We start from the raw sequence: 25,068 nt of genomic DNA on the forward strand, positions 1-25,068 counted from the left end.
CCTGCTTCTCCTTTAATGATGTATAAATGTAAATGTTAGTTATAATTAGGCGGAAAAGCTGCTCTAATGACCAGCTCTTGATTTTTACTGCTAAGACCCAAGATGCATTTGTTCATATCTGATTCACATTTGCATTAAGATCTGTCAAGACACATATCACTAGCCCACCCTTTGGTCATCCTTTAGATTTGTCTTTAATGGCAACATTATTTAATTCAATATAGCCAATTATAGGGATTGGCTGTTTAGTCCACGTCTCTTGCAGTAAGAAGATATGAAATTGTTTCCAGTATAATGTGTTCTCATGGTCTTCGATCACCTTTAATAACCACCCGACATTGCAGAAGCATATTTGTAATATTGCAATACTTTAGTTTCAAAGCAGCTGATCTCAGAGTTTGATCCAGGTTTCAGTCTTGTAGTTCAATAAATTAATGCTGCTGGGAGTCAAATGCAATCATTTTTAGGATTTGAGCACCTCGCTTGCTCAGTAGTTTGAGCATTTGTTGGAACAAACCGAGACCTATCTTTAATTTTGGTCATAGTTTTTCCTATTCCATTTCTCAGGATCAACTGTGGGGCCTCCCCAATTGGTGAAGGGAATTGAACAGTCAAATGTGAATGATTCTGAATTTGAAGCGCTAGCTAGCTCCATGTATTTGGTCAATTTTATTCACCAATTTCTGAATACATGTTTTTTAGAATAAATCTGTGAAGCTGTGTCCGAGGAGTTGTGGGTCATGGTGGACGAGATCACCAAGGTACAGCCAAAACTGATGGGAGTCGAGGTCCAGCAAACATCATTGGCCAGGAAAATAGAGTTATGGCAGAGGATCATCGAAAGGGTCAATTCAGTCGGCACCTATCCACGCACAGGATATCAGGAAGAGGTGGAACGAACTCAGGGGGAAGGTCCATTCCATGGAGTCCTGGACCGCCGCCTCCTCCCCTTTACTTAACATCCTGGGAGGAGAAGGTCTTGGACATCATCCATCCGGAAGGCCTTACTGGTATTATCGGAGGGCTTGTCTATGGTAAGTCAACAATACACCCCAGGCACCAACAATTCCTAACCAGCATGCCTAAACACCACCCACCACTCGCCTATCCACCCCATCCAACACTACTGCAACCCCCCAATTACCCCACCCCTCCCCTGCATGCCACACCACACCTCTCCCACCATCCCCACACACTTCGCCCCCAATGCACAGATAATAATCACAATGTGAAGAACCACAACTCCCACAATGCATCGCACCCCACACAGCTAAAATACACTACCACTTCACAGTGGAACACCTGTGTGGAGAACCATAACACAGCCCATATCTACTGATTGCTATGACCGCCTCCCAACAGATGGCCATGACAGCAATGCCAACCACCATCCACAACCCACCATGGCACATAGACACCATGGCACAATCCCCATACCTAAACCAATGTCTGCAGTGCTGCAGCTGTCCTTGCCATCACTGGGAAGCAAATCGAGCCACTGCATGCACCACGCCATGAAAATTACATCTACACATTCACAAGAAAACTCTCTCTCTTTCCATCCACAGGCAACCCTGCCACTGCCACCCAGCAGAAGATGCAAGGGTCAGACAGCCCTCCCTGGGATGAAGGCCCCAGTGGATGTCTGGCTGTGGACGAGTTGCCGGGGCCATCTGGGGTGACTGGTCAGTCCACTCCCAGCCGCCCCACCCTAGACACACCGGACTCCCCCTCCCATGTGGCTACAACACCTCAGCGAGCCCGATCACCTCCAAACCTGTCTCCCAGGGACCTCTCTATCAGAAGTGTGCTCCAGTACAGAGTCAAGGGCACACACCCTACACAATGAAGAGCATGGTGCTACTGGGAGTGGGCACACTGTGCCAGAGGCACAAGCACAGTGGGCTAGGGTTAGTGGGAGGCGGGATCAGTGATCCAAGGGACGGGCAGCCACAACAACTGACTGCCTAGGAGGCCCTCACCATACAACCAAACCCAGGACACCATGGCCCAGATCCCCACCACTGTGAGGGAGACCCAGAGGCTGCAGAGTCAATACCAACAGGAGGCCATGCAGCAGTGGCAGACCCACAATGCCACCATGGAAGGGGTGCTGAAGGAACTCACTACCATCCTGAGTGAGTCCATCTCCCACCTGCAGGCCCTTTCCATTAGCCAAATCTCATCTGAGGCCTCCACATCAGCGGAAGCTAGTGGAATGGAGGCCCTGCCACAGGACCTGCAGGACACCAGCACCCCTACCCCTCTAGCAGACGAGCCCACACGCAAGCGCGGATGTCCAAGCAGACATCCTGCTGGAATTGATCCCACGACCACCACCAGGAAGTGACCCTCTCCTGAACATTCTCCCTTGCGTATCATTGAGCCACCCTGTTGACTGTTGATTCTGAATTCCTATCGCCAAGCGCCCGGGACATCTTGTTTGGGGTCAAGGGCAACACGTTTTCATGTTTATTTAGTCCAAAAACCCTTTGGCTGCCAGTTTACAGAGAGGGAAACTGTCTGCAGTTGAGGTAATGTTTGTCCATATGTTAATACTGTTCGAACTTGTATTTATGGTTTTCATTCATTCAAAGCCTTCATTATTAGGGTGAGCGCTGCAAATAAATGTTTTAAGGTCACACTGCACTACTGACAGTGGTTCCAGGAAAAAAAAAAAGTGTACACACGTTTGAAAAGTTTAACAATATGAGGCTACATATAATGCTCCCAGAATGCTCTGTGATTAGATGCAAATGTTTGCAGAAGCTTGTAAGCAAGGGGATTCTTTCCTTTTTAAAATAAAATGTACAGAAAAATTCAACTAGGGAAAAAATATTTTGCTACTATGAAATTTTAGGTGCTATTTCTTTGAAGTACCATTTAGTTAAATGTGTTGATCCATTTTCAACAAGCTTATGGAAAGCATGAAAATAAACAAGCACTGACAAAGCCAACCGAGGTAACATTTTTTTGTGAGTCTTCAAGTTTCATCAATGCACATCTTGTTTTGACATGCCTTTTATAACACTTATGTGTGAGCTGCCAGGCCCTCACTAGTGTAACAAACACTGGCAAAAACAAAAAAAAGGTTTTTGATCTTTAAAAGCACACATTGCCAACAGTGGCATGTCAAAGGCCCGCAACCCCCTCCAGGGGGCCCCTTCGGCATGGCCCCTGCCGTGAGTGAGTCTGGAGAGGGGGCACTTCCATGTTCTTTTCAAAGGGGCTCCCTCCCGTTTCATTACGCCACTGATTGCCACTGTATTTCCTGACACTGAACAAAACTACTTTGTGTGCCAATATGCTCCTTGTGGAAGAGGAGAATGAGATCACTCACTGTAAAGCCACCCAATAAAGAAAGAAATTAAAGTTTAATAAAAAACAAAATGTCTTTGTTAACGCCAGACCTAATTAGGGACCCAATTCTTAAAGAAAGTCACAAAAGTGCACCCATGGTATATGACTTTGAATTAGTAGCTTTCATGAATTCCCGAGAGGTATACCAGGAAATCGTATCTCTATAGGATATCTGTGAACTGTATTTTAGCATGGGCAAATATGCATGTGTAGATTTGCTCATGTGAAAATCTATTGAGCGTTTACAAGGTCACTTTCCCTCCAACCACTTTTTTCCCCAAGCCTGGAAGAAGTTCTACTTCAGCAATTGTCAGGAGTAAATTTCCAACCTTTCTTGTTATGGGAAAAGATTAGAGAAAAGCTGGTGAAAATCCTTAAAACATGCAAGTTAGTAGGTTTGCAGACTCAAAGGCATATTGGAACTATTGCTTACTGCTTCCTCCAGCCCCAGTATGTAGATCTGCGGAAAGGGGGCCAAATAAGGAAATTGCAACAGTAGGGATTGAATTGCAAGTATTCAAGCCCCACTATGGTAGTAACCCTGGCATAATCAGAGAGGCTATTATCAGAGCTCTTACATAATTAGATTGCTGCCATAAGTTGTCGCCGCACTACATGGTACCACAGGGACAAGTAGATATGTTTATAGGACAAGAAGATTTAAGAAGCAACCTGTCCCATGGACAAGCAGATATTTTAATAAATTCCACACCCCTGGCCACTATCATCTCTCTGTTCTCCCATGGCCACCATACTGGATCTCGACTACCTACAGCTGGCCCAAGTACTCCGATGATCCCACCCACCATGACCCCACTCATCACCCCTTGAACTTGCATCTCCCAAATAAACACCATTGAGCACAGTTACTGCCTACGTCTTTATTGTCATGAGTAAGAAAGATACTGCCATTACATGTGCAATAGTTAAGCCAAAGTCCTGCCAATGTATATGTGAGTGACACAGGGGAAGCAATATGTAGCAAGGATTACAGTGGAGCAGGCAATGGCTGGAGAGATGGGTCAAGGGAGGCAACAGGTGAGACAGGAACTAGAGTGTACCACAACAATGTCCTGAAAGTAGAACAAGACAGAGGCATCAATCACTATAGGGGTCCTTCAGGACGTTGCTGAACATGGGCTGTGACATCCCTGCTGCCAAACCCACTGTAATCTGGAAGGACCCTGGTGCAAGGAAGTAGAGGACTGACAACACCTGTACTGTGGAAGGGAGGGCGCTGGGATGACGAATGGCAGGCAATAGTTCTGGCTCCAACTGGGTCACCAGCTCCATGATGGACTGACGGTTTAGATGATAGGTCTGTTTGACTTGTTGCTTTTCCAGGGTGGCAAGGTCAACTAAGGGCCTGTACACCAGAGCATTCCTCATCCTCAACCTTCCACCGTACCTGCAAATAAGAGGGAGAAAATCATGATGTGCAGCATTGGCTGTGTGGACGTAGTTGAGCTGTGCACAGCTCACCAAATGTCACCCATGACACATCTTAAATGCACCCTCAACACAAATTGCACATGTAAAATGTCCTGCATGCACTGGACAGATGGAAGGGAGCTCATCCCGCCGGCGTAACACGTCATGGCGGTAGGCTGTCTAAACCGCCGTGCAACTCCTCATTGGTTAACATGGTTGCCTATGGGAGACAGGAGCCAATGGTGATCGCCCCTGGTGTGGACGGTGATGTCCGCGGCGGCCGTGACCGCCATTTCATGTGCTCATGCACACTTGACTCCTGACAGTCTAGCACAGAAGACCTCCACTGCGTGTGCTGCTATGTTCTGACTCTGGTAGCCAAGATGCCACGTCCTGTAAGAGATAGAGCCCCGGCCTTCACCTAGGACCCACGAGCCCTAACCCTGTATGGACAGTTGTATGGGGCACCAGAGCAGCAGGTGAGGCCAATGTGACTGTCCTGTCTGTGAGTGGGCAGATGGGGATGGGAGCCTTGGGATGAAGCAGTGTGACTGTAGAATGGACATGGGTGAGGAGTCTGAGCCTACGTAGATTGATGAAACAAGAGTGTGGTCGTGAGATGTATGCTGTCCACTGCTGTCCCTGTAATGCCACTCTATATGAACATGTCCTTCTGCCTGTGTCACCCAAGCAGGTCAGCGCCCATCAGAAGAAAGGTGGTCCATGCACAGCAGAGAACCCACTGCAGAAAGAGGTGGGAGGACCTGAGACGCTGGGCCCTTCAGACCACAGAGGCTCAGCTTGGGACATCCTCCCAACGTGGGAGGGGTGCCTGTCGGACCCTGACGTCCCTGATGGCCCGCATATTGGCGGTGGCCTACCCTGAGGTGGATGGGCACTTTAGGGCAGAACAGCAGCAACAAGGGGGTGAGTACACATTCACTTATGATGTGTTGTCATAGTGGCTCTGGGTGTGCACTATTGGGAAGCAGTAGCGTGGGTACTAGGTGGATTCATGTCCACTGTGGGTATTAGACAGCCGGGCAAGAATGGCATCATAGATGTGTGGCCAACCAGAAAGTGAATGAAGGGGCCGTTAGCTCCAATGTGGTATCTGTGTTGTCACCTACTACCAAGATGTGCTAGGCAGCACATGCCAAGAGGATCACAGCATCTGTGGTGTCAGGCCATTGTAATCAGTTGATGCCAACCACTGTGCCGGGGGTGAATGTAGAGTCCTCAGTCTGCTGCCAGGTACTGTAAGTGTAGTGAGGTAAGGTAGGCCAAGATGTCACTGTGCAATTTGACAATGGCATAGTTGGCATGCCAACTACCTATGCAGGATTCCATTGGTTCTGTAGTCCAGGAATAGTGTGCCGCTACGGGCATTTTAAGAGGGCAGGTCCTGGGCAAGTGTGGCAGGTATGCCTATCATCATGCACACAATTGCATCCATATCAGCGTCATCGGTATACATGTGCATCCCCCATGGTGTTCCATTGTTTTAGCATGTGTAGGTGAGGGCATGGCATGGCATGGCATCAGAAGATGATATAGTTACTCTGTGTGACTGCTGTGCTGGCATTGACCAATTGCACCCTATCTCTCTCTCTCTCTCTCCCATCCTCCCCCCCTCCCTCCCTCTCCTCCTCTGTCTTTATGTGCATCAGCATCATCTGATGAAGGAGAAGGGGCACCAGCGAGTGGGGATGCTGCCGCCGAAGGGACCCTGGAGGCTGATGCCAGCAGAGCCAAGGGGACCAGTGGGACAGATGGCGAGGGGAGTGCCACGGGGGAGACAGATTTCTCCTCCGGTGGCGGCTCCCTAGCAGTGGCGGACCCATCTGGGAACACACCGGCACAGTCTCTGTCCGCCACCCTGCCCTCCCTGTAGCTCCCCACCTGGTTGCCCGTGCCCGCTCACCCAGGAGGGTGGGCATCTCCTTCGCCCCAGGCACCTCTGCTCCTGCCCCAATCAGCCCTGCTTCCCTCAATGAGGAGGCTATTGACCTCCTGAGGTCCATCTCTGTGGGGCAGGCTACCATCGTGTATGCTATCCAGGGACTGGCAACCCAGATGCAGCAGACCAATGCGTTCCTGGAAGGCATTCACAGTGCCCTGTCTGGCCTGCAGAGATTGTTTCAGGCTCTGGCCTCCTCCTTGACGGCAGCCAGTGTCCTTTCTTCTTCCGTCCCCGCTCCAGCTACCTGTTCCCAAACCCAAATCCCTCTCCCCTCACCCATCCAAGGCACACTTACTGACCCACATGCATCCACATCAACAGACACGGTATGCAAGGACAGCCACAAGCACCACAAACGCCACTACCGCCATGTATACAAACCACATTCAGCTGCAGACATGCCAACATCCACTCTATTCACCGACTTCCTACCACCTCCCCCTGACAGTCGCAACACCACTCTGCACCTCATCAATCTCAGATCCTGCCACATGTGCCCTCACTAACACCGCCACAATATCAGACCCCCATACATGCACCCCATACACCACATGCGTACACACCAGGACAATCACCACCCCCACATGCACAAATCCACCTTACCTACAGACACCACCCCAACATTCACTCACACATCTCCCCTGCGATCTCCCCCCTCCCAGTACACCTAAACGCCCACACTCACCCACTCAACAGTCACCCAGCACACAGGTCATCCACCCAGCACACAGGTCATCCACCCACGCACCTGCACCCAAGCCATCTCCACGTACACACCTCTCAACCATACCCTCTCCCTCCACTCCTAACCGTCCTTCCGATGATCTACCTTGTGCCCCTAAGAAACATTTCCTGACAGAGTTTTCCCTGTTCCCCATCAATATCCCAGTCCCTGTTCCCCCCCAAACGCCCTGCAATGCTTCCCAGACCCCTGCCTTCCACTCCCTGGCCTCCCCTTGTTGTTGCCATGCCCCTCTCCCCCCTAAGACTTCCACCCCCACCAAGTCCACAGTTACCCATCCCAAACCCAAGGCCAAGCCCACTCCCTCCATCTCCAAGCCCAAGCCCACTCCCTCCACTTCCTAGGCCAAGCCCACCACCCCTCTGGCTAAATCACCACCTTCCAGGGGCAAGCCTAAGGACCCCTCCTCCAAGCCCAGACCAAAAGACCTTCCTCCAAGCCCAAATGCTCCCCCAACATCCCCTCACCCCTGAGGTGCCTGAATGCCCCATTGATGCCCCTGCCACGTGGAGGCCAGCACTTTGCCGTCAGGAGTCGAGCTGGGGCTTACTACTTTGCCCAGTGTGCTCGGGGAACCTCAGAACCTTTATATATAGTTAAATCTTACTATTACCGTTGGTGTTGATGGTAACAACCTTGTTGTGGCTTTCGTTCAACGTGTATGTGTGGTGAATGTGCAATTTTGTGTGTGTGGGTGTCTGTGTGTACTTATGTCCTTCCCTAGAGTGTGTTCTAGGCTGGTGTACTTACGGTTGGTGTCTTGGTCGGCGTTGCAGGTCCTGGAGTTCAATGGCCAGCAGGAGCATTGGAAGACTTGCAATTCGCGTGCCATGGTGCCTAAGGACGTGCCTGTGTTTCTGAAGGTGAGTGTTCCCTCTTATGTTGTTCACTTCCACCATGCTTTTTGTGGGGATGAGACCGTCACGGAAATCCTGGCAGTGTGCAGCCTTGTAATACGGTTGTGGGAAACTGCCTGACTGCTGGCCTGGAGATGCATGCCGCCAGCTGCAGCGGTCCATCCACACTGGCAGTTCGGACAGAAACCTTCCTGTGTTCTGCAGTTGCCTTCCTCCTACTCATAATATGGCGGTCTTCACCGCCGGTCCCACGATGGTGCGACGGTCACCTCCAATGCGGTGGTCCACAGGCCACCATACTCGTAATGAGTGCCTATGTCTGTGGGGTTTATATGGGAAAAGGCTTGCAGACTCTTTAATAAGTTGACAATACTGTTCGAGTAAGAATATTTTAGCGCCCCTTGGGGACATATTCGGACATTATTAATAAATTGGTTTTCATGTCATCCCATAACTCCTTTTCGTGGTTGTTTATCTGGGCTTGAGTTAGTTTGTTGCACCAGATCTCAAATTTTCTTTGTAAAGCTGGATTATGGGAAATTGATCCTTATCACAGGCTTGGTTTTCATCACTAGTTGATTGATGGCCCTTCCCATCTTGTGCAGTCCTGGTTGTTACCTCCCTATCTGTATGTATGGATATTTGAGTGGGATTTATGTTTGGGAACATCTGAATGTGGGACGCTTCAAGATTTAAATGGTTAAGGTTTGTTTTCTACCTGTACTGTGGTGGAGATATGTATGTTACTTATAATTGGTGTTTCTTCCTATCGTCCTCTACTTATAATTTAGTTTAATGGCTGCAGTCATTTGTGTGACTTGAAATGAAATTTCATGATTTACTACATCTTTATGAAATATTGGAGACAATGTAACAATATTTTATTTATTAGTAGGAATGGCTTTGTGATAACTGTAGATAGGGGTTTGTTTCTTCTTTTACCCAATCTTTTTTGTTCACGCTGTGTTAGTGGCTGAGCATTACTATTACATAGAAGTTGTAAATCACCAGGGCGGGTGTCTGTTATACTGTTGGTTTTCTAAAACAACCTTTGAACATGTGGCTTGATGTGGAAAAACTCTTTCTGCTGAACTCCATCTCTGATGGTTATATTTGCATGATAAATGTCTAGTGTGTCTGGGGTTTTCAAAGCTGGTCTGTCCTAAGATTTTATATTGCATATAATTCTACCTGATACTGGGTTTGACCCTTTCGCTGTGTTAAATGGGTTAGTAGTGTTTCCATTAAATTTATATCTGATAGTTCGGTTAGGTTAATCTTAGTTGGCAGTATTCAGGACGAAGCAAATAATGGCTCTGGGCTGTCACTCATTTTGAGTTAGAATTGTTCATGTTCTACACCCACACATTTGGGATTAAGGTGTCTGGTCTATTTTTTCTTATATTTCTTATTAGGGATTGTAGGACCTTAGGAAGTGTGCAAAATTTGTCAAAAATGGGGAGCAAAAGATTTGTTAAATTGGACTTCTGCCTCTGTCCTTGCCCTTAATACAAGGTTGTTCAAATTTGCCAATATAGTGTCACTCCCTGTGACAAAGATGACCAGCATGCTTAGAAGGTTCATCTGGGTATCCAGCTTGTTGGGTAACTTAAGGTCTCTACTGTTCATTGGAACATGTCCAAAACAATCTATAATTGTTGTCAAGTGCATGTTTGTGTAAAAAAAGGATGCTTGGGTATTATGTATCTCTTTACTTTGTAAATGTAGGAGATCATGGCTGTTTTCCTCTCTATAGTTTAAATTCAGATGAGTCTGAATGTTTTCTTGATTATTTGGTCCAGTCTCTCAGGACGTCAGAATTTGACTCCGATTTGCAGTGAATCTTGCTGCTAATGTTCTGGGCACGCAAAAGAAGTTGAACGCCAAAAGACAGAGCGGTCCTTTGTATGTCTGGTATTTTGAGACTTACTGGGGAAAATGTTGAGTTTTTATTCAGACAGTTCTGAGTTGCTTTTTCATTAAGTGGAACTATAACGAAGCAGTGTTAAAGATTCATGGGCCCCTCTTATTCATCCAAAACGCTTGTCTGAGCACCTATATTCAGATTACCTTCTTTCACTTGCTCTGTTGACCACACTGCTGAATGGCGTTCAGTTTCTAGACCTATTTATGCTTGCTCTCATAATGTGGTCCCTGCTACCTAGCCTATAGGGCTTGTGATTTCAATGCAAAACAATGGGAAATATTATTGGAATTTCGAATACAGCACAGTTTTGAAAATTGCTGGAGTTACCTCTGGAATGTAGCAATGCTCCTGTGCATTGGCAATTACAATTTTGTGCATAGCAATCCAGTGGAACAAGCTGGCCACTAGGAAGTAGAGTAAAAGCTAGCAACAGGTTGGGCATGGAGAAGTGCAGTGGTCTGAGCTTCTCAATCCACTTACCTGATGCCATGCTACAAACCACACTGGTGTCCCTTTCTCCTGATTGGGACAGCTTCCCCGGGGGGCCCCCCCAATACCACCCAGAAGAAGCACCTACAACAGGAATACGACCACCTCTGCCTCCAACGCCGACCACGTAGAAGTAGAGGTGGGGGTCCTTATGGAAAACAGGCAGGCATGTCAAAGCCCAGACGGTTGGGGGCAGGCACAACCAGCTGGTTCCACAGCATCCTGCGCCCAGCCACACTCAGCAATTAGCTATCTATGCTGGCACCATCAAGAGAAAGTATCGATGCATATGTTATGAATCCAAGTACGTTTTTTCCAGCTGCCACATTGAGATGCTGATCCAGTGCAGGAGTCGACCCCATTCAACTATCTTAAACTGCCAGCCCTTGGAAGTGGAAATGTGCCTGAGTCCTGGGCTAATGACTGAACAAGTCCAGAGGCTCATTCAGGAAGGCAATGTGATGAGACCCACTTACTGTGGAAACAAGTAATCAGACCACAGAGACTGTGAGCAGAACAACTCCAGCACTACTCCCAACGTGCCTATCTAAAAAAGGGTCAAAGGAAAAGATGTTCCAGGACAATTTCTGGAGTCCCAGAAGATTTACAAGTCAGAGTACAAAGGCTATGATGGGGCGTGGTCAAGATGGCGGCCGGAGCGGACGCTTGAGCTTGGAGCTCCGCTCACGGTCCGCCTTCCTGCATAATTATCCTGGTCCCAATATAGCCTTGAACATCCGGGGCTCCCCCACAACAACTGGGGTAAGTCCCACACCCTAAATAACCGATTGGACCACCTCGGCGGTGGCCCTAGCCCGGATCGGGGATCGGAGCGTGTCAGCGGCCTCGGCCCCGTTGTGCGGTGGGCCTCCCTGTGGCTCACACTGGTTTGCCCCGAGGCCCTGACGCCCGGCGGCTCGCTGAGGGATCGTGTGCCGCCTGGCCGAGCATTGCTGGGGCGCCCTTCACCCCGTGGGTCGACGGTGGCCCGGTCGGGGCTCCTGTGCGCGGCCGGCGTGCGGAGCTGCGGCCTCGACGGCGCGCTGGGGGCCGCGGGCTCGCGGGACCGGGCGGACTGGATCGGGCCCGGTGGGCTGCGGACGGGCGCCTGGGAGGGGTGCCGACTTTGGGTGCTGGTGCCGTCAGAGCGGCCTGAATCTTTGGAGCCCCACCCCCAGGCTGATTCGACCCGAAGAACGGACGGCCAGGAGGAGAGGCCGCGATTCTCTGCTGGTGCCTTCCTGCCTCTTCCCCCCAGCAGAAAGAGACTCGGCGTCCTGGACTCAGAGCCATAGCGATCTCAAAGCAGCTGCACTCTCAGTGAGAGGCTCGCACCAGGGAACTCAAAATTACAAAAAATAAAAATAAAAAAATAAAGTGTAGTTAAAAGAGTGGGGAAAAAAAAAAAAAAAAAAAAAACAACCGCGGCACAGTGGAGGAGGGCGAAGCTTCAATCTCACTGCAAGTGGTATTCTACAAAACAGCAAACAGGGCCCTGCAGCAGGACCACGCCACTTGTGGCCATACCAGGTCAGACAAGACTCCCGAACAGCCCCAACGGGACCTCCTCAAGAAACCTTCTCAAGCCACACTCCTCAGCAATATAGATCATACCATGGTCAAACCCAAACACCCCAAGTTGGGGGCCCCATCCGAAGGAGCTCTTCCCCTCATCGCTGGACGATCAATCACACAAGAGCCCACGTTGCTCCAGTTGAGCGAGACACTTCAAATGCACTCCCTCCAATTCGACAAACTCATGCAAGCAATACTGGAGACGAAAACATCGCTGGAAAGTAAAATAGACGCCGCCGCTCTGGAAGTCTCACAGTTACGCACTGACCACCGTAAATTAAAAGATAGAGTGCAATCCACAGAACTCTCATTAGAACAAACTCAACCAGAAGTGACAACTATGAAAAGCAAAATCCAACACCTGGAAACAGAACTAGAACAGCTGCAACGCAAAACTGAAGAGGCGGAGGGTCGATCAAGGCGCAACAACATAAGATTTATCGGCATCCCGGAGCGCATGGAGCTTCCAACAGCCGAGGACTTCATTGAGAAATGGCTAACAGACATAATGAACATTCAAAGCACCACAAACGCGCCAGTAATAGAAAGAGCGCACAGAATCCCGGGCAGACCACCGCGACCCGGCGCTCCACCACGCCCACTGATAGCCCGCTTCTTGAACTACAGAGTGAGAGATTCAGTCCTTCAGCACTTCCGGAAATCTAACCCCATTAACTTAGAGAACAGTACCATATCCGCTTATCCGGATTACACGATGGAAGTCCAACGTAAACGTGCCACATTTTTCAAAATAAAGCAACTACTACGAGAACACAGTATCTCTTATTCATTATTGTTTCCCGCCCGGCTTCGAGTAGTTAACGGTGAAAAAACTCTCTTGTTCTCAACCCCAGAAGATGCTTGGACCTGGATCAATGCAAAAGGTCTGGCCGGCTCCCCTGATAGTAAAGATACAACTGAAGAATGGATCACGCCTGCTCGCAACAAGAAAAAGAAAACTAAAACAATAATTCGGCCGATGAGATCACAAATGGAAGCAGATCAGGCGCAAAGCTTAAGAGAAACCAGCACATTCACTGGATCACAAGCTGACAACAGAAGTACGGCTTGCACCTCTGACAGCAGTTCTCCTGGAGATGAATCTGGCTCCCCCCTCTCCCAGCTCCTAATTGGCCCGGACCTCACCCCGCGCTCTGCCGACAAACTTTAATATCAACCTACGTGCCGCCGCCGCGCTCTTCCCGGGTGCGACACCGGTGCGCTGGGACCCTCGGCTTCTCGGGGGTGCTCGGTCGGAGGTTTGCGCGCATCCTGCGTGGGGACCGGGGCCGCAGCGAACATGCGGACTAAACGCTGAAACGACTCCTGTGGGCAGGACCACTGGACCAGGTACGAAGGGACAGAACTATCCTGCCGGTGGACCATGTGTAGCCCACCCTATACTAATCCACGCCACCCCTCAACCGTGAAATTTCCGAATGGAACTGCACCGTTTGGACTGCTGTTTAGGCACCGGTTGTGCCAAATTGTTACTATTCGGGTACCCCCCCCGACATATCCTTTTTATTTGGTTCATTGTTGTTTCCCTCTTCCTTATTCCTCTTGTCTGTTATTTAGCACAGTATCCTTGGGCCGGAGGGGCCCTCTGGGCGGGAGCAGGGCGATCGCACTACACGCACAAATTTCACGCAAAATGGATAGCAACTCAAGCTGGATAACGGGGATGGGATCCCGTGCCCATAGCTTCAACGCGCCAAGCCCCTCCCCAATACAATGAATAAATCTCCTACATATAGCATCATGACCTGGAGTGTGAAGGGCATGGCGGGCACAAAAAAACGCAGTAAAATACACGCTCACTTAAAAAGACACCGCATCCATATTGCTATCCTCCAAGAGACACACATCCCTTCAGAAGACATCCCCCGACTAATGAAGAGCTGGGGGGGACAGACGCACGGCTCGGGCAATTCATCCTTTGTAAGAGGAGTCCTCGTGTGGATAGCGCCTGGGGTCCCTTACATAGTACAACGAAGTGTTACGGATAAAAATGGCAGATATATACATCTTATAGGCCAGCTAGACGGAGAGAGGCTGGTGATTAACGGATTATACACCCCGAATGTAGGGCAAGGAGACTTTTTACACAACACCATCTCCCACATATCTAACGACTCACTCACAGCATGTATTTGGGGCGGAGACATGAATTGTGTCCAGCAAATAGATAAGGATAGATCACACCCCCCTATTGCCGCCACCCCAGCCACCAAAAATTCGCAACTGTTGCGAAAATGGATGTTAGATCGCCACTTAATAGATACCTGGAGGCACTTACACCCACAAGACCGTGAATTCTCCTACTATTCCCCGGTACACCTTCTTCATACCCGCATAGACCTCATTCTCACTTCTCCGGATCTAACACATAAAATCTCGAGCATCGAATATTCTGCCAGGGTAATCTCAGACCACTCCCCACTTATAGCTCATATTGGTTGGGGCAGACCTCGCGCCTGCATTCCTACATGGCGATTACAAACCCAATTGCTGCAGGACCCGCCTTTTAGAAATGACTTGTCCGCACAGCCCTCTTCCTACTTCATTCAAAATGACGGGACAACGAAATCTAGAGCAATTGAATGGGATGCCCACAAAGCAGTAATAAGGGGTGCCTGCATATCTAAGATAGTAGGGGTTAGGCAAACATTAACACATGAACTACGCGCCCTAGAAGCCGAAGTCCACCTCTCCGAAAATAAATTCGCTAGTGGCCTGATTGGCCAGGCGGAGCTCTCCGATGCAAGAACAAAGTGGTATAAAACAGACAAACGACTAAGTATTTTCAACTATCGACACCACATGGCTCGCACACACTCGGAGGGTGATAGACCAGGGAAACTCCTATCATGGCTCACAAGATCCAATCCACGGAGCTCCCCCATAGGCGCCATTCGCCTGGGCACAGGCCTAATCGTGAACACCCAGGCGGACATTAATGGCGCCTTCAGGGACTACTATTGCACACTCTATAAAGCCCACCCTCCTCCTTCCACAACCAAATTAGACGAGTTCTTCGAAGACATTACTATAACCCGCCTGACCGCTATACAAATAGCTGACCTGGACAAGCCAATAGACATATAAGAAATACAACAGGCACTGCAGCAATTGGCGCAAAACAAAGCTCCCGGTAGCGATGGTCTCCCGCCGGAGTATTACACCACGTTCTCATCGCAAATTTTAACCCCATACCTCACGATGTTATCCGAAGCAAGAGATCGGGGCCAACTTCCTGACACTAGTCGGGAAGCTCTAATAGCTGTACTCCCTAAACCAGGCCGCGACCCTTTAGATGTACGCTCATACAGACCCTTATCGCTCTTGAACACAGACTGTAAATTATTAGGTAAACTATTGGCCAACCGACTGCTCCCATACATGACGGACCTGATCCACCAGGATTAGTCCGGTTTCATCCCCGGACGCAGCACCTATAGCAATATCAGAAATTTATTACGTTTAATGGCGAACTCTCCAACGAACGATCACTCCAGTGTCGCGGTGTCTTTAGACATAGAAAAAGCATTCGACACGCTAGGTTGGCCCTTCCTGATGGAGACCCTCCACCGCATGGGCTTCGGTCGGGCATACATTGCATGGGTAAGGGTGCTCTACACTAACCCTATTGCACGAGTCAAAACAGGTGACACAATCTCCCAGCCATTTAATATCGAAAGGGGAACCAGACAAGGATGCCCATTATCCCCACTATTATTCGCCCTTGCCATCGAACCCTTGGCGGCCCGCCTACGGTTGGTCGCTCCCTTATGGGGTATCCAGGAGAACCAAACGCACTGTATAGTATCCCTATATGCTGACGACGCCCTTATCTTTCTCCTTAATTATAAGGATTCCCTGCCTCCTTTATTGAAACTTTTGCGTGAATTCGGCTCACTTGCCGTATTGGAGGTGAACTGGTCAAAATCGTGTATATTTCCCATGCAACCGGTTCCTGAGGCTCACAGAGCACCCCCCAATCCAGAAGGATTGAAATGGTGCTTCTCCACCTTTAAATACCTCGGCATAAATATATTCCATGATACACATGATCTCAGAGACGGAAATTTAGGACAAGCGATCAGATCTATCAGAGGCTCCTTGCCCTTCTGGAGCTCTCTCCCGCTCTCACCTATGGGAAGAGTGGCCATTGCCAAAAGGATAATCCTTCCCCGTCTCCTATATTTCTTCATGGCTCTGCCGTTGATTTTACCAGCCTCATTCTTTAAACCACTGAATAGCCTCCTAACGGCATTAATTTGGGGAAATGGCAGGCGACGGGTAGCGTTAACCAAAATACATCAACCACTGACCATGGGTGGCATGGGTGCTCCCAGATTTGAACTATACTACGCTGCCGCCCAGTTACACTGGACGTCCGCCTGGCTTGGTAGCCCTGACAAAGCGGAACCACAACAAATCCTCTCCTCCTTGGGTAACACGGGAGTACTTCAATACTTAATGAACCGTGAGAACCCCAAACAACCACAGAATATATTACAGAAAATAGCACATCAGTTATGGGGCCGCTACGTACTATCAAATGCTCAATCCCAGTCGTACTCTCCCGTACTACTAGCTAACTCGAAACTGGCAGATATAGCTCCCAAGGTGGGTCTAGGTAGATGGATCGATAAGGGCATAAGCACCATGGGGGATTTATACAGCGAAGGCCACCTCCTAACATTCAACGCTCTCTCCACTAAATACAATCTAGGGCAGGGTAGCTTCATAATATATGGAGCAGTGCGACAAGTGCTACGCTCTGTCTGGTGCTCTGGTAGCCTAGAGCCTAAGAAATCTGCCACGCTCCACGATATTCTTGGCAGCATATCCGCCCCCCTAAATGTATCCAGTATACACATGATCCTCGCCGCTCAAACTGAGCATAATCAAGACCAAGCAAAAATAAGATGGGACGGCGTGCTGTCTAATCCACTGACACAGCGTGCCTGGTCCCAAGCACTGAACATGGTAAAAGAAGTCTCTCGCAACCCACGATTTTGCTATACCCAGTTCAATTATGTGCATCAAACTTACCTATCACCCCACCGCATCACACGTATGTTCCCCCAATCATCACAGGTCTGCCCTAGGTGTGCAAATTCCGATGCCAATTTCTTTCATATGACTTGGGATTGTCCTACGGTCCACACAACTTGGGACGATATCATAACCCTGTTGTCGGATTGGACGGCAATTAAGCTCCCTTTCACTCCGGAACTATGCCTGCTAGGCATAGGCCCCTTCCCCAAAAAACGGAAGCACCCATTGAGATGCATAGCCCTGGCGCTGGTGATATACAGTCGCCTAATAGCTATGCATTGGAAAGCCCCAGCAGCCCCTGGGATTGACTTGTGGCGTTCAGAATTGCTGCGTTGGGCCAGAGCCGAAGCTCGCACACTGCAATCACTATTGGCCAAGAGGATCCAGATTAAGGGACTGAATACTTGGAACTCCTTGGTCACAAAACTCGAAAACAAAGATGATGTACGCCCACCATGATCTCCCGAATAGATAAATAAAAAAAAAAAAAAAAAAAAATTTTTTTTAAAAACACTCCTAACACTATAAACAGCAACACCCGTGTCAACTCCAAACTTCTTCTGCTTCCCCAGAATAACCTTCCACAAATTATACAGCCCACTAAGCACAAATACAGAATGAAAATACCCTGAGCGGGGGGGGTTGGAGGTCCCGGACACGCGCACAACCAGCAATGTGTGCCTCTGGGCTGCTCCCCCCCCCCCCGACGGGTGACCGCGGTCGGGATGTCCCCGATGCCCCCCTACCGTCCTGGCCCTCCCATACTCCCTCACCTTATCGTGATTTTTCTGGTTTACTCTTCTCATACAACATAGTTCTCCCAAATTAGTTTCCCCCTTCCTCGCTCCACTTACAGCGCGCTCGCCAACATCCTTTTCAACACCCTGTGACTCCTGCGAGCACTGCTACATACGGATAAACTATTGTAACCATAAGTTCTGGGGGAAAACTGCATGAAGCGCAATGCATTACGTTGAGTTGTATATCCACACTATGTTTTCACTTTTATTTTATTTTTTTCTTCTTTGTGTTAAATAAAATAAAAACATATTTAAAAAAAAAAGGCTATGATGATGCAGATCCAGGTGAGAGAATCATCCTGCAAGCTCACATACTCCTATTGAGTTGATGCTGCATATTTTAATGCTCTGCATAATTACGCATTCGATAACTAAAAGCATGATTTGTTTTTATTAACAAATGTGCATTATTTGCATGCACTGTAGTAGGTGACTGCACTTAGCTATTGTTAGCAGCACCTGAATTTAACAAAATGTGCGATTTGACTCATGCTGACTTTATTTGCTTAACTGCCAAATTTGAAAGCATCATAACTCAAGTTAACGCCTGAAAAGCCTGCACATTTCATACATTTCCTGTCTTCCCACTACAGGTGCTGTTTTTAAGATGCTTTTGTTAGCCAGTGAAAACGATATTGTTGTGTATTAGAAGACTGAAAGTGAAGTTCTCAGTTGAGAAGATGCGCCATGACGGAAGAGTGAATCGTGGAAAGAGCTGGTTGTCCCAACAGCCTGCCCAATGATACAACCAAGGACACAGTAATGCTTGGGCTGTACTGCTGTCCTGAGAAAGAGGGGCATTAACCTCCTCCCAGTTAGTGCTCACATTTGATTGGCCCACAAGTGTGAGAATGGACATTGATGTTGCGAAGAGAACTTTCTCGAACTTTATTGTGTGTTCCTTAGACTACAGAAGGAGGTGCTTTCCTGACTTAGCGCTGAGAGGAACTATCTCGCCCCTGCTAAATTCCCCTGTTCGAGTGTTAAGGTTTTATGCTTAAATGCTCTTAGGGCCAGATGTACGACTTTTTGTTTTGCGACTCACAATCCGTTTGGGAATCGCAAATTGCTAGTCGCAAAAGGAAATATACAACAGTGTTAAGTACACTGTCTGTGATTCCCAATGGGGTCGCAAATAACCTACCTCATCAATATTCATGAGGTAGGTCGCAATTTGTGACCCCATTGAGAATGGCCACACTCACAGGAATGGTGGCCTGCTGGGGACAGCAGACCACCATGCCTGTCACTGCTTTTTAAATAAAGCAGTTTTTCCTTTTTGACAAGCAGCCCGTTTTCCTTAAAGGAAAATGTGATGTGTTTCAAAGAGGAAACTGAAAAGTTTTTTTTTCATTTTTTCAGAGTAGGCAATGGTCTGTGGGACCACGATCTGCTCTTAAAAAAATGTTTTCACCCCCCCCATTCACAAAGGGAAAGGGCTCCCTTGGGGACCCCTTCCCATTTGTGCATGGGTTACCACCTCCTTCAATGAGTCGGTAAAATGTGAATGTTTTGCGACCGCATTCCAGTCGCAAAACATTTACACATACTAGTGCGATTCGGTGTTAGGAAGAGCTCTCCAAACATGCCCCTTTCCAATACTGACTTGCACAAGAAAAACAAGTTACCAAGTCGGATTTTGTCTTTGGTACATTGTAAAAAGCTTTTTTCCAGGTGCAAATGGCCCGATGGGCTGTTTGCAACCAGAAAAATCGTACATCTGGCCCTTACTTTCTTGTCAGAGACCTTAATTTGGTTTCTGAAGTCGCCACCTTTTTGGCATGGAACGATACAGAAGCACCCCGTGAAAAAACAGGAAATGCATATCGAGTGAACACTGTAGGTGTAAACCCTAGGGACTCTCGGAACTACAGCCACATTCAGTTTCTCCTCTTGTCATAAAGTGGTGGCTTTTATTTCTATGTTATCGCTTTCACCTGCAGGACTGAGGTATTACAATGTGTTTGAGGTTTTTAAGGTTTGCATACATATATTTTTCCTTTGCATCTACAGGGAATCTCGATACGGAGACCCCCTTTTCCTCCCTTGGTGAGGATGTATTTTTATGGGTTGGTCGAGCTGCGCATGCCCTGAGGAAGGTGCACAGTTTTTTACGGCTTTGCACTAAAATCCACATTGGCACCTGTAAACTTAACCCCTCCGGCCTATATTACGATGGTTTTTCATAAAGAAACTGCAATATGATGAATATACGTGTATTATGTTTGTCTCCATAATATCATGTTATCTGAAGCAAAGGATGTCGAGCAGAAGAAGTAGCTCAAGGTAGTGATTTGATTATAGCAACCATTTAGAATGTACACATCGTGAGCACTTTCTGGTTATTCTGTATTAGTTCTTATTTTCTGGTGCGGTGTTGTATAATGTGGTTTTAATATGGTATGAGGTATGGTTGGCATGCTGGAGTGTGAGTACGAAAATGCCGGGTCTTTATTGATATATCACTGAGTAGTGATTTGCCTATATCCTATATGCTTTTTTACTGTAAAAAAAGAAAATAAATTAAAGTGAACTGAAAATGAATGAGCATCTCAAGCTATGATTGTCATGTAAAATAACTTGCTACTTGCAGCCGTATTTGGAGGTGGGTTTTTGTTCCTTATTTCCTGATTTAGTTTCCCTGCCCCTCTCCAATATTATTGTTTAGTCTTCAAGGAACCCTTGAGTCATTTTGCCATGTGACCAGTGGCAGGGTTTGTATGACTATTACACTCTGTTTCTGAGGTTGAAGAGTCCCGGATCCATCAAGAGGTGGCAGAGCAGATGGTTCCGTCCCTGGAGAATAAGGAGCTAGAAAGGGCCAGAAATATGTAGACTTTACCAGACCTTGCCCACTCCCAAATCTGCCTATGTCCTCCAAGTCTATGGCTCTACTTTGAAGACTGGCGGTGCTCTGGTGGTTCTGAGGGCACTTGCGGTGGTCGAAGAGTGTGTATTAATAGGGCTGAGGGTAGCAATTGTTTATGTCAAGCTTGGGGTGTTGTGTTGAAGTTGTGTGTCGTACATGGTGGTGATGTTTCAGGCTTAGTTGTGTGAATGTGTATGCGCTTGGTGCTGAGCAGCTGACGTTGCTATCGGACTTTTTTAAGCCGTGCTCAGCTCGAGAACAATTATTTCCTTGGGACCTTTAAAGCACAAGCCTATGTTCTCAAATAATTTATAGCATGCAAAATACTGTAAGTAATCTAAATATTTTAGCAGGTTTAAAGGCATGCCCAGTAAAAAATACATAACTGATTGGCAGTAATGCTTTTAAATTCATAACATTAAAGGTAGGCAGAGAAGAAGTCAAAACATGCGATGGACTGCACAGGGTGTGAAAGGAATGTTTATATAAAAAAATAGTTTACTTTTATCTTGCCACATTATACCATGTAGCTGCTAACTGGCCTGATGGTATGTATGAGTTTCAGCCAGTCCAGGCATTTTAACCAAAACAAGCTAGAATTTGACATTTATGATCTAATCCTCACAAATTTAAAGGCAAAACTACAAGACCCACAATCCAATGTACTGCTAGTTAAAATACCTGGAGTGGCTGATAGGTGTTGCAGACACGAGCCCAATGGACAGCTCTGAAATAGAAACTTGGGGGTGCTGCACCACGCCCCAAAATATCTATGCTGGAGTTCAGAAGGTAAATAAGCAATAAAGATGCCTTTATATTCGATTTAATTTGGTGTGTGTTCAAATACAGAGGTCATATTCAGGCTATATTTTATGCCAAATTGCTGTTACTTTTTTTTCAACCTAGAGATTAGTGTTTACCCTTTTTTAGGGGCGAGCTCAAAGGGCTCCCTCCCGTGTTGTAATCTCTCTTTGGGCTTCAAACCACGCCCATGTCACGTCAGTCTCTTTCATTGGTTCATGGGCTTGCCTTTTAAAATATGATTGCTTTTATTAGTGAAAGGCATGTGTAAGTCATGCCTTTTCCAGTGTTTAACCCTCCGCGAGAGCAGCAACCAAGTACTGAAAACGTATGAGGCTCCACTTTTTCTGTCCAGTTTCTGGACAACTTTTTCTCTTTTTTTCGCAGCGAGATCTTGCTGGACAGAAGTCGAGCGCTTACATAGTTAGTTGCACTTTTGCTGGTTACGTAGATAATTGCACTTTTGCCAATAGGTTTCACTACGAGTGAACTTTTATTTTCCTTTGTGTGTCTGCTTTGCACTGTTGGCGGCCGTCAGCTCGCTTATGTGAAACTTTTACTTTTCAGTTTATATGGCAAGAAAGGTACAGTTAGTTATGTGAAACTGTTTTTTTTTCATTTTCAATTTATGTGGCAAGAAACGTCCGGTTAGGAGTTTACAATGCTCATGCAAATGCGAGAACCATTCCATTGCAAATGCTTGGTTTCTCTTCCTACAATAAAGTGAAACGATTTTTGCATAGTGAATTATGTGACAATCTTGCACTTGTCCAGCAAGTGTGAAAGGAAAGGCTGTAGGATGTGAATTTCAATTTATTTTCTAACACACAACGCAATTTAAATACATGTAAGTTAACAGTAAAAATATTTCGAAATGATCAGCAGTTCGGAAAGCACAAACTAAGCACTTTTTTTATAAAGTAATTCTGAAGTGTGATGGAAACAAAGATTTTAATAGGTTCAAATCAAGACACTTGGTGAAGCAGAAATAATATATTTGCTAAAACCTGATATCCACACATTATCGTTTGCGCTACATACTTTTATCGGTAAACTGAATGAATGTGCAATTTTCGTGGCCATTTCAAATGAAAATATGTTGTCTTCAAATGACAGCGTGCTACCACACCATGCTCTTGAAATATATTTGTGAAAATGCGCTTCAAAATGCACCACGGGCTACGTGCCACACGCTTACCGTTCCCCTGCGGAATAGGCGAGGCACATTTCCTACACTTATTTTTATGACGTTCTTTTCCACAATCCCTATGAATTTAGCGGTGACAAGATCAGCAGTCGCACACACAACTGGCAGCAATCTTACGCCCCCATTCTGAAAGTTCTTCCAGCACCACTGGAGGGGGTACTGTGGGAGGCGAGTATACACCTTCTCAGTCTCCACACGTATTGTACTCACACGGTGTTCTCCTCTGCAGCCTCTGTAATGGGGGAAGCACTGTGTATCCTGCCCAAGCCTCTGACTCACACTAGAAGCACACACAGTGTACTCTTGTGCAGCCTATCCGATGGAGGGGGGGGGGAGGTTACAGTTAGGGTTGCCGCCTTTCTCAAGAAAAAGCACTGCCCATTTGTTCAAGTTTTAATACTGCAAAGGCCCGCACACACAACGTTACAGAAAACAGTCTGTTCATGGCTTCTCTGTCTTTGTTTACTATAATCATCAGTTAGGGATCGGTACAGCAGTTGTGGAACTCATTTTAAAGTACTTTCTTCATATAGTTACTGGTTAAGTGTGTAGTGATCGGGTGTAAAAACATATAGAAGTTATTTTCCTAATTTCTGTACAAGTTGGTTTATTAAAACATTGGTCATGCCGGTAAAAGAGACGGCCAATCAGCAACACTAAGCACAGTATGAGGCCGAACTACCGATCTCTAGATCAATTGCAGACGCACCTTGTACTCCTGGGCAGCCTTACGAGTGAACGCAGCATACAGCCTGTCCCAGCCTCAGACCCAGCTCTGTAGCACACATACCTTGTACTCCTGGGCAGTCTCTTGGTGTACCGTGCATTATGGTTCCACCCCTGACCCAGCTCTACAGTACACATACCTTGTACTCCTGGGCAGCCTCTTCGTGTACCATGTGGCCTGGTTCAACCCCTGACCCAGCTCTCTAGCACACACACCTTGTACTCCTGGGCAGGCTCTTGGAGTACCGTGTATTCTGGTTCCACCCCTGACCCAGCTCTGTAGCACACATACCTTGTACTCATGGGCAACCTCTTGGTGTACCGTGTGGCCTGATCCCGACCCAGCTCTCTAGCACACATACCTTGTACTCCTGGGCAGCCTCACTAATGGGGAGCACCGTGTGAGCCTTGTGATCACGTGACATGCTGCAGACCACACAGATGGGCTCCTGGTCATCTTCACAGAACAGTTTCAGTTTCTCTTCGTGTTTTCCGCATAGAGTCACGTCCTGGGGGGTCGAACTAGGTACGTACAGATGTTTCAGGGTTTCCACCATGTTTCCCAGTTTCTTGTTCGGTCGGAGTGTCTTACTTTGACAGGTTTCCCTGCACTGAGGACAGGAGAAGTCTGTCTGCAGCCCCTCCCAGCACCGGGTGATACAGGACAGACAGAAGGTGTGTCCACACTCCACGAACACAGGGTCTGAGAAATATTCCAGACATATGGAGCAGGTGGCCTCCTCCTTCAGGCTCTGGAGATGGTTTGCTGCAGCCATGTTCCTGCCGGGGAGGGAGTGGAGAAGTTTAGTTTCGTTTCTCACAACTTTAGAAGTGGGAGTGTCCGTCTCTCCTTCCTTCCATCCCCTCCCACTGCACAGAACTGCTGGGCGTGTCTGCAGCAGAAAAGGGAGTGTCTGTGGATGAACTAGGAAGTGTGCAGTAGCATATGTGACTGTCTGTAACGTGGGACTGCGCAGGAGAGCAAGGAGTGTCTGCGGCGGAGCTGGGAGTATCTCAGCTGTGTCAGCAGTTTACCTTGGGATATACGTATCTGTACTGGGGGTGCCTGCGGGTGTGTAAGCCAGGACCGTGGCGGCGCAGGGGACAACCCATTACGAGCCTCCCAAACTTTCAGGGGCCCACATTCAGCCCAAGGCCGCTGAATATCCGTCTGGGACAGGAGACTCGGGGGCCCCCGTCACATTCTGCGGGGGGGCATCACGATGTGTTATGCCACTGGATGTCGGCAGGCGA

General features: G+C 47.8%; 1 protein-coding gene across 4 annotated transcripts in view; it reads right to left on the reverse strand.

Annotated features, from left to right (window-relative positions):
* The window catches only part of LOC138299221 (E3 ubiquitin-protein ligase TRIM39-like), a 202,725-nt gene extending 178,033 nt beyond the window's left edge, over window positions 1-24,692 (reverse strand). For 2 of the 4 annotated variants that reach the window (XM_069237348.1, XM_069237347.1), the window contains exon 1: window positions 24,177-24,689. In XM_069237348.1, coding sequence (XP_069093449.1) covers window positions 24,177-24,590 — 414 coding nt within the window. In that variant the 5' untranslated portion in view covers window positions 24,591-24,689. Of the gene's footprint in view, window positions 1-24,176 lie in introns of all 4 variants that reach the window. The other 2 variants (XM_069237346.1, XM_069237349.1) reach the window with 2 other exon arrangements.
* Window positions 24,693-25,068: the final 376 nt, after the last annotated feature.

The sequence above is a fragment of the Pleurodeles waltl genome, chromosome 6 (assembly GCF_031143425.1).
Source record: "Pleurodeles waltl isolate 20211129_DDA chromosome 6, aPleWal1.hap1.20221129, whole genome shotgun sequence".
Lineage (NCBI taxonomy): Eukaryota > Metazoa > Chordata > Amphibia > Caudata > Salamandridae > Pleurodeles > Pleurodeles waltl.